The sequence below is a fragment of the Cavia porcellus genome, unplaced genomic scaffold (assembly GCF_034190915.1).
Source record: "Cavia porcellus strain 051 isolate PalLab524CR breed Dunkin Hartley unplaced genomic scaffold, mCavPor4.1 scaffold_1, whole genome shotgun sequence".
Lineage (NCBI taxonomy): Eukaryota > Metazoa > Chordata > Mammalia > Rodentia > Caviidae > Cavia > Cavia porcellus.
The window spans coordinates 221331780-221348445 of NW_026947484.1; the positions used below are offsets into that span (position 1 = coordinate 221331780).

Genomic DNA, 16666 nt, shown 5'->3' on the forward strand with positions numbered 1-16666 from the left:
CCCCTACATTGCCTCTTTGTTTCTCTTTCTTCCTCTTTCTTTCTCCTTCCTTCCTTCGGTCTTCTCCCCCTTCCACTTCTCCCTCTCTGTTTCCCCCTCTCCTTCTCTCTTTTTTTCTGCTTATCTATTTGGTTTGAGACAGATTCTTTTGGCTGACCTTGAACTCATTCTGTGCCCAAGTTGGCACAAGTTTCTCTTGCCTTAGCCTTCAGTGGTTTTAGTTACAGGCGTGAGCCGCCACATCTGGCTTTTTTAATGTTATTGGTTCCTTTCCTTTTCTTTCTTTCCTATTTCTTGGAACATATTTTATATAGTCATATGAAATATCTTATATTTGAATATGTTTCCTATATGTATCTTTATTTTTGCAGTGCTAGGGATCAAACCCTGTGCCTCACAAGTATCAGTGCTCTCTACCACTAACCTAAAGAAATGTCAAATACTTGCCAGCTGGTCAAAAATTTTTGAATGTAGAAGTTAGAAAACAAATGCCCATTTTGTTTGTTTCAGATAAGATCTGGCACTGTGGTTAGGCTGACCGTGAACTTCCTGTGTAGCCCTGGCTGGCCTGAACTCACAGTCATCTGGCATCTGTGCCCATCAGAATCACTACTTCCCATCTTTCTCAAATACAGTTTTCATAGGTTTCTATTTTGTTTGCCTCATCATTCATATTGAATCACTCACATACAGGTTGAAAACATAATGTTAAATAAAATAAGTCAAGCACAACAAGTGTAAATGTCTTGTGAAGTTTCTCTTATATGAGAAACACAAATGAAGAACAAAAAGAGAAAGAGATAAATAGGAAATTGGGAAAAGTTCAAATATTTTCCCCAAATACAAATTCCATTGTTTTTAAAAAATATTTCAATGTATATGTTAATTGATTTCATTGATACTACTAGTTTATCTTAGTTCATTGAGAAGAAAGCTTTGTGTTAGCTATTTCTTTTTTATGAGTCTTTTGGAGGGCCTGGGGATTTAGCTCAGCAGCATAAGTGCCTGCCTGGTGAGCACGAGGTCATGAGTACAATCCCCAGTACCCAAAAAAAAAAAAAAAAACAATCTTTTGGGTTTATGTCTTATACTCTGAATAACTACTTTGAAGAGAACACTGCATCATGTAGTAACTATTGCTGTTACTTGATTATAAATTTTATTTTTTCATAAAATAAAAACTTAACAAAAGAAAAAACCACATGCAATTTCTGTTAAGAGCTATTTAATATATTGCACAATTTATATACATATAGTTGTAAAGTATCAGTTAATTTATAGTATTATTGCTTTATTTATGTTTTGACATAGGAATATTGCTATATTTCCCAGGCTGACCTTGAACTACCGAGCTCAAGTGATTTTGTTTCAGCCTTCTCTTTTAGTCATTGTTAATATTTCACAAAATACAAGTTTCATTAACATGAATTTCTTCCTCAATCCTATATAATTTTCTTAACCTTTGTAATTAAAGTGTTGTATGTGATTATTTTGCTACAGTGGAAATAATAAAACCAAGGCAAAAATCTAATCCAGAACTTAGGGTTCTTACCATTACTGATTTGATTTTGTTTTCTTTTATTTATTTGTCTTTGCTGTACAGTTTAGGCTGGCCTTGAACTCAAGTTTGTAACCCAGGCTGGTCTCAAAATTCTAATGATCCTCCTGCTTTAGCCTCCTGAGTCCTAGAATTACAGGTGTGTGCCATCACACCTGGCATCAATACTTGAATAATTGTGTTTTCATGTTCAAAGAACAGCATAATTTTACTATCAAAATATAGGTTTTTGGACAACTGATTGTTTATAACTATTTCAGAAATAAACTAGAAACATTATATTGAATGTACGAATAAAGGCTTCTGTGCTCAGATTTAAAATCTGGTTGTAAGTGAGATAAACTATAAATACTTGAAAAATTAAATAAAAACAATAATTATGTAGTTGTCCCAATTAAGTGAGATTAATTACATAAAGTGTTTTTCAGAGTGCCAATGCATATTAAGTACTCCAAAGTGCTTATTTTGTCTTTTGACCAAACACTGAAGTAAAATAATATTTACATAATTTTGTTTTGTTTGACTTTCAGAGAGAAATAGTAAGATCTCTTGTGTTTCGAGAAGAGATTATTTTGAGAGGAGTAGACTTAGACTTGGCCATTGGTAGAATTTGAAAATGAAAATGGGAAGTAAGAAAGAGAGGAGCAAAAGCCAAGGTGAGGATCCGGGAAAGTTCTGGCCCTCCCTGAGAATCCCAGTTACCTCAGCTGGAGCATAGGATGTATGCCGGACGTTGTGCTGGGCTTTATCAGTGTACCAGCCTAGATTTATAGGCTCATATTTTACACATAGAGAATGAATGCTTTAAGAGTGAGAAATGTGGCCCTTTGAAGAATTTTTTAAAAGATTATTTGCCTGTCACAGTGGTTAATTGATTCAAGATGTTTAGAACTTACTTAGAAGATAGCACATTATAGAAAACTTGTTATTTTCTTTTCTTTTTTGTCTTTTTCCTTTTTATCGGTACCAGAGATCGAACTCACGACTGACTGCTTGCAAGGCAGGTGCTTATGTCACTGACCTAAATCCCCAGCCCCAAAACTTGTTATTTTCAAGGGTTGTTTGTCTAAATTTTTGCAAAACCTCAAATTTTAAAATTTAGAGATATTTGTGTAACATCCTTATTTCCTCTGAATTGTATTTCCATTGAGAGTCATGTTTCCTATATAGCATATACTCCTGTTCCACAATCTAATATTCTTTTCAACATTAGTGAATGTTTTATTTCACCCGATGAATCATTTTTTTGCTCAGGTTGAAGCATTTGCTGTGTCCTTTTAATGATTTTTTGTATACAGAACATCGGGACGGGGGATTTAGCTCAGTGGCATAAGCGCCTGCTTGGCAGATACAAGGTCATGAGTTTGATCCTCGGTACCAAAAGCAAAAAAAAGAGAACATCTGGTAGACTTATTCTCATTCATAGCTACAAGCTGTTTTGCTAAGTTTGACATTCTGTTCTTTTTCTGGTTAAGAGCTCTTTTTTTCTGAGACTTTTTATTTTGTTTTTCTTCTGATAACTTTACTAGCACTTTGGCTTTCTTTGATTGTAGAAAGGGAGATGCATTCCGTAAAGAAATTTTTAAAAAATAAAATATTTAATCAATACCTTTGAGCGTTTTAGATATAAATGTGTGGCGTGTTAGGCTGGACTCACGATTTTTTTCCCCCAGCCTTTAGATTGAGCCTCACCACCTCCATTGCCTCAACAAAGTTGTCTTCTACTTAGCTCTCAAAAACAGTGGTGGCCTGTTCCTTTGTATATAGTCGTATATCCACAGGAATTCCTCCTTTGGTTGCTGTCTATTAGTTTCTCTATGTCCCTGTGTGTACATATACATTTTTAGACCCTTGAACAAAACATCAGGAACATCTGAGTAATATGTTTGGTTTGGGACCTGAACCAGCCTTCATTAGATTGAATAATTGGTTGGTTGATTGGTTGATTTTATAGTACTGGGAATCGAACCGAGGACCTTGCACTTAACCTAGCAGACACTGTGCCGCTGAGCTACATTTCTGGCCCCTTCTTGAGATCCTTTTGTTTTTTAAAGTTTGTTTTAAAGAGAAAAGAAAACAGAGACAGAGACAGAAGAAAAAAAACCAAGATATACAAACAGCAACCACAAGAACAAGGAAAGCCCAAAATAATAACAGTATAGGATTTCAAAACAAGATTATAGGATTTTTTTTTGGTATGGGGAATCAAACTCAAGACATTGCACTTGCCAGGCAGGAACTGTGTCGCTGAGCTATATCCCCAGTCCAAGATGACAGCATTTTAACAGTGGTTATAATATAGTATATTGTTATCTTCAAAAGAGTTGTTTGGATTACCATAGACATGCAAAATTGATTTAATTGTATGAGTATTAACTGTTCTTTTCCAAGAACTAATACAGTTAGTAGTGTAATTGTCTTAGCTATTTTATGTATATATAAACAAATTTATATCTTTTTCCTTTTCCCTATCTTGTTTTCTTCTTTCCCTTATCCCAGTTATTTTTCCCCTTTGAGCAGTTTCTTACCCTTTCACAATATCTTTTGTAGATTTTGGGTCTTACTTACTCTTTCAGTTTCTTATACTAGGGAGGCAGTATGGTATTTACAATGAGTCTGATTTATTACACTTACAAATATGGTCACAGGGCTCATCCATTTATCTGTAAAAGCCTTAATGCAAGCCTTCTTTATAGTAGTACTCTATTATATAAAAATACCACATCTTTTTTTTTTTATCCATTCCCTGGTTGATGGGCCATTTGGGTTGTTTCTAGGATTTCGCTGTTACAAATTTTGCAGCTATAAATATGGGTGCACATGTATCACTCTGGTATAACGTTTTCAGTTCTTCCGGGGAAATGCCCAGAAAGACTCCTGATGATTGCCTTGTGAGGAACCTCCACACTGATTTCGACAGTGGTTGCACCAACCTATACTTCCACCAGCAGTGAAGAAGAGTTCCTTATTTCCTCACAGCCCCTCCAGCATTGATTTCTTGATGTTGGCTATTTCTGGAAAGAGGGAATCTCAGCATTGTTTTAATTTGCATTTCTCTAATGACCAGTGGTGCTGAACATTTTTTCATGTATTTATTTTCCATTTGTATTTCTTCATCTGAAAAGTGTATATTCATCTCAGATGCCCATTTTTGGATTGAGTTTTTTAATTTTGGGGGCCTGATTTTTAAAAATTCTTTTTATGTTGTAGATAGAAGTCCTTTGCGGGACAGTTGGCTAAGATATCTTCCCAATTTATGAGTTTCCTTTTCACTCTGTTGGAGATTTCTTTTGCTATGCAAAAACTTTAATAAGACAAGATCCCAGTTGTTGATTCTGGGGAGTATTTCTTATGCAGTTTGGTTTTTTTTTTTTTTTTTGTCTTTTTCCTTTTTATCAGTACCAGGAATCGAACCTACGACTGCCTGCTTCCAACGCAGGCGCTTATGCTCTCTTATTTCTTGTCACTACTTAAGTCCCTGTGCTAGTAACTATGCCTGGCATTGTAGTGGGCAGTTAGTTAATACTGTTAAATTAATGAGTGTGAATAATTGATTATATCCATTGAATTGTCATTTAAGAATGCTACTGTATTAGCCTTTTTGTGGATGTATGTGTTCTGGTTTTATATTCTGACCAGATTGGAAGTACATTTTGAGTATGTACTTGGTTGTATTTGTCTTTCGTATAGCCTCCTTTACAATAATTTGGACTATGGTGGACAGTACATATTCTCAAACACATAATTGAACTAAAATATGTTGGTGAATTTTATTTACTGATCAGGAAACTGCTTAAAAATACAGTCATAAATTAAGAATTTAAGAGATTCAAAACCTAGTTATGTGTTCATCTGTTGGCTTGTAAGCCCATGTAAGACTCCATACTTTTGTACAGTGAAGAACTTGGATTCTGGGACAGTTGTGTTCCTTATTGACTCTTTCCCTTGATTTTGACATAATAAAAGGATAACATAAGTTAGTGCTTTCTAAATGTCCCAGCCCAGCAGCATTCACATCATGGGGGTGAGTACATGGTATAAACAGATTCTAGGTCCATCTGCAGGCCTCCTCAACCAGAACCCTGGAGTGGAGCCCCAACAGTCTATGTTTTAACCAAGTCCTCTGGGTGTCACCAAATGATAACATATTTAAGCTAGAGAAAAAACAACTGGCAACCTACATTAATCAAGACATAAGTCTGGTAGACTCATCCATTACCTTTACAGTATAAATTTGTACTTTAACATTATAGTAGCTAGCCGTGTGCCTCAGAACCTTTCCTTGAGGGATACTGGAAACAATCTGTGTTTACCCACTTGTGAACAGCAAGGAGTGTACACATGTGCAAAAGTGACAAAATGAGATTAGGACTCACATTATGGGCCATGCAGCAGTTTTTGTGTGTTTACTCAAGCATCGTAGATGATCCAGGAGACCCGTACCACTCCAGGATTTGTTTTTTCAAAAAAGCCCAATTCAGTACAATGGCACATGAAAAACCAGATTGGCAAGATTTGGAGGAAGTGAAAAATGAATCATCAAGCCAGGCATGGAGGCACATGCCTTTAATACCAGCACTTGGGTGGCTGATACAGGCGGATCACAGTGAGTTTACAGGCAGCCTGAGCTACAAAGCAAATTCAAGGCCATCCTGAGCTGCACAATGAAACCCTGTCTGAAAAAGACAAAAAAAACAACAAAAAAACAGTGACTCATCAGAATACTTAGATAATGAAAATGATCGTTTATGATAAAATACATGCCTTCACAACAGAATAGTTTGGTGCTATATGATGATGACAATGATGACTATGATATTTAATATGTGAGCCAAAGTTCTGTGTGTGAAATGGAGCTAGAGTCAGCTGATACAAATATGTGGAATGCAGATCTCTTTGATTCATATGACCAAGAAAACAGCAATGTGAATTTGACTAGTCCATATGTTGCAAAATGGCCAAGCAACCAAATGGAGCCATTCAGTGTTTGAAATGGTACTGAAAATATAGTGAAGGCCTTTGCAGGAATGAAATGTGTTAGACAGAATGCTAGCATTGCCATTCATTGTTGGAAAGTGTAAGAAATAAAATGCTGTAAGTTGCTGTGAAATACAGTCTTGGTTACTTTTCTTATTGCTGAGACAAAACATCCAACATCCAAAGTTAAGGCAGGAAAGGTTTATTTAGCTTACAGTTTGTAGAGGTTTTGGTCCGTAATCAGTTGGCTCCCAGGCAGGCTGGCATGCCATAGAGGCAGCTGTTCATGGTGGTGGCAGAAGATAGCAAAAGCAAAACAGCATGAGAGAAAACTCTGTCTCTTATATTGTATGTAGGCTATGCAGGTGTGTGTAGCATTCACACCCATAATCCCAGCATTGGACCATAAATCAATCACAAACTCTAGAAGCCTGCCCCCATGATTGCATGAAGCTTCGGTGATACATCCAGACACAAACCATAACATACACAAAGGCTGACATGCAAGAAAAATGTTCTGTATGCACCAGTAGCCATATTCAAAAATGTTTTTACTATGATACCTCACTAGCTGAACAGAAAGCATTCATAGATCTACTGTACTTAGCATGGATTTCTTGCAGTGATTGCAGGAATGTAAAAGACTTACAAAAGAGTCAAAGGTCAAAATAAGGTATAAAAATTTATGCCCTTGTAGATGTGAAGATTTGCACTTTTAATTTAGACATTTATCCAGGAACTCAGCCATTGGGACCTTATTTATATAGTAATAAACTAAGTGATGTTGTGGACTTTTGCTCTCATCTCCTGAACTAATTGGAATGTGACATTGGACAGTTGGTTAACCAGTTTCTAATTTATGTTACATTTGCTAACAGATCACAAGTTGACCAGTGCAAGAACTGTACACAGGAAAAAAGCAGAAATTCCAAATGAAATGTAATTTAAAAACAGAGACATGTATCGTTCAATCTTTGAATTTTAGAAAGGTATGACATTGGCCTCATGTATGGCAAAGAAAAGCAAACTGGTACTGCTTATGTCAACATTTCATCCTCATGGAAATACTAATGTGGAGTTGTTGATGTGTTATGCAGCAACTTGAAACAGAAAAGATTGGAAAAACAAAATGCTTCTGCCCAGGGAACTACACACAAAATTTGTGGAGCACAGTGGTGAGCTGATAGCTGAATAGACACAGCATCACAAGGACCTATTATGACAGCAAGAAAACAAAAAAAGTGTCAACAAAAAAGGGCCCATATACAGGAAAACAAAACACATGTACTATTATATTAGTGTAAGTTATACTTGTATACGAAACATATAGTTGTTATGTGTGAAGACTGCTTTGGATGTAACAGTTGAAGCGAAGCTTTTTTTTTTTTTTTTTGGTTTTTTATTTTTTTTTTGTCAGTACTGGAGATCAAACTCAGGACCACACACTTGCAAGGCAGGTGCTTATGCCACTGAGCTAAATCCCCAGCCTGCGAAGCTCTTTTTGTGGTAGACTTTTGTTGGTATTTTCATTGTAGTTCATATAGGAATTTCTTTCTTTTTTTTTTTTTAATTTTATTTAAGGAGAGGAAAAAAAAAAGCATAGAAAGGGTACAAGTTATACAGATTTACAGGAAAAATAAACAGTAGGAAATCACTAGTTAATGGATTACATATTGTCATCTTAGAAATAATTGTTCAAGTCACAAAATTAAAGCTTGTAAAGTGGACAATCCAACAGTGAGACTGCAAACAGTTCTGTTCAATGATCCAATAAAACTCAGTGATACATTTTCTATCTTATACACTTAAATATACATGCAGTTATATAGTTTAGAGCACTTTCTTTTCCTCTCTTTTGTACAATGACAATTACACATTTTGGGTTTTGTTGCTCCCACAGTTCTTATTACTTTTTTGGAAGGGAGTAGAACCAAATGTGACATAACAGAACAGAGTCAATCAAATCAAAAGGGTGGACATAACAGATAATGTAAAAGCATAATACAAGGTGATCAATAATGGTTACCATAATGCCTCCTGCTATCTCTAATAAGGAATTTATTTCTGATTGATTTCTGACAGCTGACATGAAAATGTTGCTATTTTAAACACAATACATATTAAGACTTCAGTAGTTTATGTGAGTGACATTTTTATCCTGTTAACTACACACTGTATAATAAAAGTCTTCTGGGGGCCGGGAGTTTAGCTCAGTGGCGTAAATGCCTGCCTGGCAAATGCAAGGTCGTGAGTTCAGTCCCAGGCACCAAAAACAAGAGTCTTCTGAGAAAACAACAAGACCACTGAGATGTCAAGTATGCCTACAAAAATGCCAAGAAAACAAGGCGTGCTGTCCGTGTGATATGTGTGTATAGGACATGCTTTTGTCATGTGTGCCAAGTGCCTTAGATGTGGCAGTTGAAGCAGAGATTTTTTTGTGTGTGGAGCGCTGCTAGTATTTTCATGGTAGTTCATATGGAGATTTATTTCTGCTATCTTCTTTAGACTTTGCCCAGCAAAAACCACTTGATATTGAAATTTTTGATGCTTTTTTAAAAACAAATATTAAAAAATTTTTTGTGGTTTTTTCCAATTAAGTACTCATTGTTTAATATAAAAACTCATAAAATTAAAATTAACAATTCATCAGAAATAGTCTAAAGAATAAATGTGAGTCTGGCAGATGCATCTTGATGATAAAATTAGTCTTATACTCCAAGGGTTACAGAGCATAAGCAATCCAAAGCTTTTCAGAGAGAATAAGGATAGTTTCTAATAAGGTATTAAGATATAAAGAAGATTACTAAAATGTTATTGTATGCTTTTTCTTAAGGTTAGGTACAACATACTACTATTCATATTTTATCTTAGATTTTTATAAAAGTGAATGTTGTTTCTCTTCCATAGGAGGTAATTGAGGAAAAAATGAGAAATATCCAACCCAACTAGTTTTTTTGTATCGTTTTCCTTTTGAATGTACTTCTTCAATGATTTCAGTATTATTGGAGTGTGAATTCAGGGCCTTCTCACTGAGCTACACCCCCCCCCCCTTTTATGTCTTTTATTTTGAGACCGAGTCTTGCTAGGTCGCCCAAGCTGGGCTCCAAAATTTGTGATCTTCCTGCATTATCCTCCTAGAGTCCTGGGATTACAGGTATATACCAATGTTCAGCTTGTCAGTTTTCTTTTGACAAGATGCCTCCCATCTTTTGTTTGAAACAGGTTCTTGCTGTGTACTTCCAGTCAGCCTTGAACTCACTATGTAGGCTCCAACTCCCATCAGTTCTCCTGCCTCGGCCTCCTCAGTGCTCAGATCATAAGCGTGTGTCACCATACCCACCTGACAGAACTTTGATTTTATCAGCTTTAGGTATATGTGTCATTTTATCAAAGTAAAATGATTATCTCATTACATAGTACATAATTTCAAACTATTGATCATTGAAGCATGAATATTTGATGCTTTTCTTTTATGTATACAACTGTATAGTTTTAGAACTATTATTTTCAGATAAATCTAATCCTTTTAACTGGATTAATATAAAATTCAATAGCCCATTGAAATGAAAATAAAAATACTACAGTACCTTTATGTTGAAGGGTATAATAGGATGGGTAAGTGGGATTTTATGCTCATTTTGGTACTAAATATAAATAGAATTGAGTCTCATTCAAATTAAGTAGAATTAAGTTTACTTACTAAATCATCATTTTTTAAGGATGTAGTTAAGATCATCTTTGAATGTGAACTTGCTTAAATAGAAGACATCATAAATATAAAAATAAGATTGTTATGTGTTGTAGCAGGCTAATATAGAAACTGGGGTAGGGGGACATGTGAGAATTGTAGTCCTCAGTGTCTTTTACAAGTATTAGAATTATTTGGATGAGTTAGTATTTGCAATGTAGTTTTAATTATTAAGTGAAAGATACTGTTTTAGTTCCAAATTGTATTTGATTAGTTAATTACTTATTTTGATAATGGGAATCAAACTCAGGATCTTGTGCTTGCCAGGCAGTGCTTCTCCAGCACCCCTAAATGTGTTAATTATTCTGGAGAGCAGCTTTTCACTGAATATAAAAGTCATGTATAGTTTTATGTGAAATGTTTGGATTTTAATAATTCTTCGAGGGATGGGAGAATGGACAGAATACTATTACTTCTGGGATTTTCTGTTTTCCAACTTTAATTTTCTTTTCTTCTGCACAATACATTTCCTAATCAGGTTGCAACACGGGAGATATTTATTGTTTGTAGGGAAGGTCAGGATAGTCACTCAGGATAAGGAATCTAATAAAATTCATACATATGGTGAAATTCCTAATTTGCAGGGAGATTGTAAGAGTTCTCCTGCTTTTGTTTTCCATAGTTGCTATAAAAAAGAAACTTTCAAATATGAACACTTGAATAAACCATTGTATGCCTTGTGTATGTTTGTGGTTATGTTGGTTAGGTTATAGACTCTGAGAAGATACGGACTACAAGTTGTAATGTCCCAACTTTGAAGTAAAGTGCATATAGGTGTCCCTTTAAAAAAAAAAAACAAAATAAGACTTTTTACCCTTTGTATTCAATATATTGCAGGAAAATTTCCAAGTCAAACTGAAAGGAAAAAGACTTTTCTCACTGAGGTGTGAAAGTGGTGTTTAATCTTTATGCCAGTGGACTGTTGCTGGATGGTTTCTTAAAGGCAAGAGCATTGAGTTTATGGAAAACATAGTTTATATAAAATTTAGAAGTAGGTACAAGGCAAGTGACAAAACATTACATAATTTGTTATATGCATTGAGTCGTATATTTACAGGCCGGCTAGTCTTGAACAGATTTGTTGAAACAAAGGAATTGTTTATCATAATATAGAAATACTCTGGGAACAAAGGGAGAAGGCCCTTGCCGGGGGAACACAGTTAACAGTGTCCTTGACTAGCCTGGGCTGTCTAAAGGTATAGACAGTTACTCTGACTCCTGCTTCAGAATTACGTGGTGGGGTGTTAGACACTCTCAAGGTCAATTGAATTAAGGAGCAAAAACTTGGTCAAAGACCTCTAATTTATATTATGGTCAGTTACTTCTAATTTGTATTATGAAATACCTATAAGTGTGCTGTTTTTCAAATGTGTTCCTGTATCATAGTTGTGCCCCAACAAATATTTTTCTGTATTTTCCATACTTCGTGACAGATTTGTAAAGGAAATGTATGTAATTATGCTGTATTCCAGAGGCTCTTTCCTAAACTGAAAAAAAAAATTTTAATACATTTGTTCTAAACTGAAGTTTGTTCTTCTCTCCTCTCCACAGGCTCAGATTGCCTTCCTTCAAGGAGAAAGAAAAGGGCAAGAAAACCTGAAGAAGGATCTTGTGAGGAGGATCAAAATGTTAGAATATGCCCTTAAACAGGAAAGGTAATTCAGTAAAATGGAAGGGGATGTTCTCTTAAGTGCCAGAATAGTTTTTTCTTTATTCCTAAAACAAATCCAAATTTTAATACTCTATAATTTTGCATTCAAGATATCTATAATAAATATTTTGTCTGTTTACTGTTTATTATCTATTTAATTCTAATGAACAGTACACTTATCTGTATGACTCAGAACAGTTTATCAGCGTTTTCCCTGACTTTTATCTTAATTAAGAAATGCATGTGCTTCCTGAAATATGGATATGTTGGCTGGGGTTGTTCTTTAGGTTTTTGTTTGTTTGTTTGTTTGTTTTTGAGACAGGGTCTCCCTGTATAGTTCAGGCTGGGTTTGATCTCACCATGTAACCCAAGTTCTCTGTGAACTCAGTACAATACTCTGGCCTCAGCCTGTGAAGTGCTGGGATTGTAGGTGTGTGCCACCTAGTCAATATGCATGTCTTTAATATGTATAATCAGTATGCATGTCTGTAGAGCGTTCAAAGTTTTCTAATTGTGAAGGAAATGTAGGTAGTTACACCTTCTTTCCCTGTCATCTGTTACTGTTTGAAGTGATTTTTAATGAAATAAATTGCTTTGATAGATTATGCTAAGAATCTTTTTATGAATTTGTGGAGGGTGCGTGTGTGTGTATGTGTGTGTGTGTGTATTCTTCCTTTGCTTGCATCTATTTTTATCTCTCTGAAAGCTAATCTTACCTTTTTATTTTGCTAGTGTCTAAGATACTCAGCTACTTTTGGGTCACAAGTATAGGAAAATAGGTCATAAATGAGAGTTTTGGAAATTTACTTTAATGAATGGTCCTAGGATTCCTCCCCCCCCCCCAGTGGTCATTATTTTAGATAAAGTTTGGTATTTGATACTGAAATTCTCTAGTTTACTATTTTCTTGCTGTGTTTTTAATGCTCAATTGTTTTTCTGAAGTTGATAAATGGACTGTTTGTAAAACTACTATAAAAATACAAAACCTTTAAATGGCACAGAGATTTTTACTTCATAGTGAAAAATAGGTGGTTTTTTTTTTTTTTTTTTTTCTTTTTTTAATTTTGAGAGGTGGTTTGAGAACTATATTGGGACATGATTTTTAAAAAGTTGAGATCTGGTCTGAAGATTTAGCTCAGTGGCCCAAGCACCTGCCTGGTAAGCACAAGGTTGTGAGTTTGATCCCTGGGACCAAAAAAAAAAAAAAGGAAATCTTAAGCTGACCTATATGTCTGTTTAACAAAAGACAGAATAACAGCATTTATAAAAACAACTGTTTATTGATTAGTTGTGTTTACCAGGCCCCAAGGATTAAAATGAAGTAATTTAAATAGTGCATCAGAGCTATTGTAGAACTGTGGGTCAGATTCCCCAATATTGTCTACCGTGAAGCTTATGCTATTTACCAATATTAAGTATTAACCTGTTAATACCAGTATTAAGCTGTCTTATAAGACGGAATAATTGAAATAAGCAAATACTAAAGAGGTGTTGTGTGTGGGTGTGCTTGTGTGCAAGTGTACATATCCAGACTTGTAAAACACAAAACTGAGCTGAGGTATGATGGGTGCTATCATAGAAGTATGTGGGGAATATATAGAGTGGGGTCATGAAGAAGGGAGTGAATATTACCATCTGAAAGATGGAACTATAGAAGAGGCCATAATCAGAGGAGATGAAACTTGGGTAGCACCATAACAAATAAGATGCTTGCCAATCAGTATGATACAGAATATGATCATAGAGATATGATACCTGGTACAAAATTGTGTAGTATGTTCAGAAATTTGTAATCATTGTGTAAAAGGTTAGAATGTTGTTATTTGATGCTGTTGAAAGGTTTTTAAACATAAAATAGTGTGCAATGTATTTTAGAAAATACGCTGATCTGTTTGGATGCTGTACTTGAAAGATCTGTTAATACAGGTAGGAGACTCAGTTTAAAGAGAGCAATGATAACAGTAGCTGTAGAAACAGAGGTTTCACTTATAGCTCTTTTTTTTTTCTTTTGGTACCAGGAATTGAACTCACGACCTTGCACTTGCCAGGCAGGTGCTTGTGCTGCTGAGCTCTATCCCCAGCCTGCATAACTCATTTTAAATAGAAATAATCTGTAAAATTTGGAGATGTTATAAAAATGCAAAGGTGGTCTAAAAGGTGAGGGAGAAAGGTAATTCGAGAATTGCTCCCAGATGGGTTTTGAGATAGAAGAATTATGTTGGAAAGAGAAGAGAAGATCAACAAGAAACAGAACTGTTTGAAGACAGAGGAAGAAGAGCCAACAAAGCATTAGAGAAAGAAGGAGACAACAATAGCTTAAAAGCAAGTAACAGGAGGGAAGGAGTTAGACATTTGCAGAGACCAAGCAGTCTTCACGTAAAATGTGCACTCAAAGCGGTCACTTGGATTTGCCATTTGGGAATTTGCTTTTTTCCTTGCCAGAAAAACTTCAGTGAGATAGTAGGAACATAAGCCAGATCACAGAGACTGAGTGTGAAGTGTAAAGTGGAGACAGCTTAAGTCACTTTTCCTTGAAAAAGTTTGACTTTGAAGAACACAAGACAGAAAAACCTGGCTGAGTTTAGGGAACATTCCTTTTTTTCTTTCCTTAAACTATTGGTAGCCTCCTATTAAAATATTTTGTGTATTTTGTATCTGTTAGACTTAATGGGAAGATTTGGGATTATTCTTAAAATAATTGTACTTTTACAATGTAATAAATTAAGGAATGAAAAAAATTTCTTTGTGGCTTAGAAAAAGTATTTCAGTACTCTTTACTCCAAAATAGTTTTCTAATGTTTTAATATTAGGACTTTAAAACAAAACTTGGGAACTCTGGAACAATTTAGTTTTTTTTTATTCTTAAATTATCTTCCTAATGCCCTTAATGGCAGGAGTTTGAGAAAAAAATTTTTTTTGTTTCTTTTGAAACAAGGTCTCACTATGTAGTACATGCTGGCCTTAAACTCATAATGTGTAGTCCAGGTTGTCCTTAAAAGTGGCATCATTCTGTTTTAGTGTTCCAAGTGCTAGAGTTATGGGTATGTAGCACACTACTGGCCTGAAGAATCTTTTTGTCTTCCTTGTTTCATTTTGATGGATTGTAGACTAAATTTCAAGTATTTTGTTATTTCTCCTGCGAACACTGTAGACTACTAAGGATCGTGGTACTGCATTGCTTTAGATTTTTAAAGTAGCCCCACTTGAAGATCCAAAGTTAAGTAAAAACTGAATCGTTAACCTAATAAAGGGGTTACTCACTTAGCAATAAATTTATCAAAGCATTCCTTAAAGGTGATAAAATTTCCAAAAGAAGCAAATTTCAAAAAAACGCATCGTGGCCCAGTGTGGTGGTAAACACCTGTACTTCTAGTACTTGGGTAAGTTCAGGCAAGAGGAGCAAAAGTTTTAGCACAGTTTGGACAACTTAATGACTTAGTGAAACCCTGTCTCAAAAATTTTGCTTTTGAAAGGACTGAGAATTTATTTAGCTCCATGTGAGGGCCCTGGGGACTGCAATACAAATAAACAAAGGCCCGGGATTTAGTTCAGTGGCACAAGTGCTTGTCTGGCAAGTGCAAGGTCATGAGTTCAATCCGTGGTACCAAAAAAACCCAGTAAAACAAAACTGAAAATAACCCTGTAATATGAAAGTTATTCAGGAAATTGTATTTTGAGGAACCTCAAATACTATACAATATATTATGAAACATTTCATGTTTCCCATTTCTCTGCATTCACTGCCACTTTTATATGTATGCGCTACTGTGAGAACCCAGCTTTCTTCCTTGCCCTTTTTCCATATACCAGTTCATCTTCCATGACCACAGAATTCATTTTGTAAATACTAATGGAATAATAATTTTAAAATACTTAGCTGATTTCAAAATTATTCCTCTACAACCAATACATTTGGACACTAAACACACTTGTGTTTTATAATGTGTATTTTTCCACTTCCATGATATTCCTGAAAGAAATAGCCTCTCCATCTATTTTTGTGACTGGAAAAATAATGTTTCTGAAGATTTAACTAAAATTTCATGTGTTTCCTTCTTTTTGTTAGCTGTATTTGACACTACTTTGGGCAGAATTAGATAATCCTTAACCACATTTCTGTAGCACTATTATAACTCCTAAGCCAGTGTTCTTTATTTACATTCCTGTCTCTTTAAGCATCTTCTTGATTGTACCCTCATCTAACTACTTGCTGTAATTTGTTCCCTGCAGCCAGTATACTATCTGCTACATGATAGCAATTCAGTGATTATTCACTGAAGTTAATCATTAAACTGGTCTTGAGTTTAATTGGCTCAAACACACCTCCTATTTGAGCCTCAAAAGGAGCTGGAACTAGAGGAATGCTTATTGAAAACTGTTAATTTACCAGCCAGGTCAATTGAAGAATAACTATGTATTAAACACAGAATGGTTACATATGAGATCTGATTATTTGTTTTGTAATCAGAATGAGACAGAAAACAGTGAACAAGCAAGATTGGTCAGCTGGATGAGAAGTGTTAAAACAGTGGAAACAATATGAGTGTGAAAGTGTTTGAATATAGTCAAAAGGAATGTCAGGAAGTTTGAGGAGGGCTCTGGGATTAAGTAGTAAAGGCTGCTGTTACTCAATTTTTAGTTCTTATCTAATCTTGTATGAAATGTTATGCAAAATTTGTTAATTTTAATTTTAATTTTGTAAAGTTTGTTGCAGTTTTTCCTGAGACCACTA

At 35.1% G+C, this 16666-nt stretch overlaps 1 protein-coding gene across 2 annotated transcripts in view; it reads left to right on the forward strand.

Annotated features, from left to right (window-relative positions):
* The window catches only part of Strn (striatin), a 119935-nt gene that overhangs the window by 30299 nt on the left and 72970 nt on the right, over positions 1 to 16666 (forward strand). For both annotated transcript variants that reach the window (XM_013156038.3, XM_003473027.5), the window contains exon 2: positions 11835 to 11938. In XM_013156038.3, coding sequence (XP_013011492.1) covers positions 11835 to 11938 — 104 coding nt within the window. The remainder of the gene's footprint in view (positions 1 to 11834; positions 11939 to 16666) is intronic.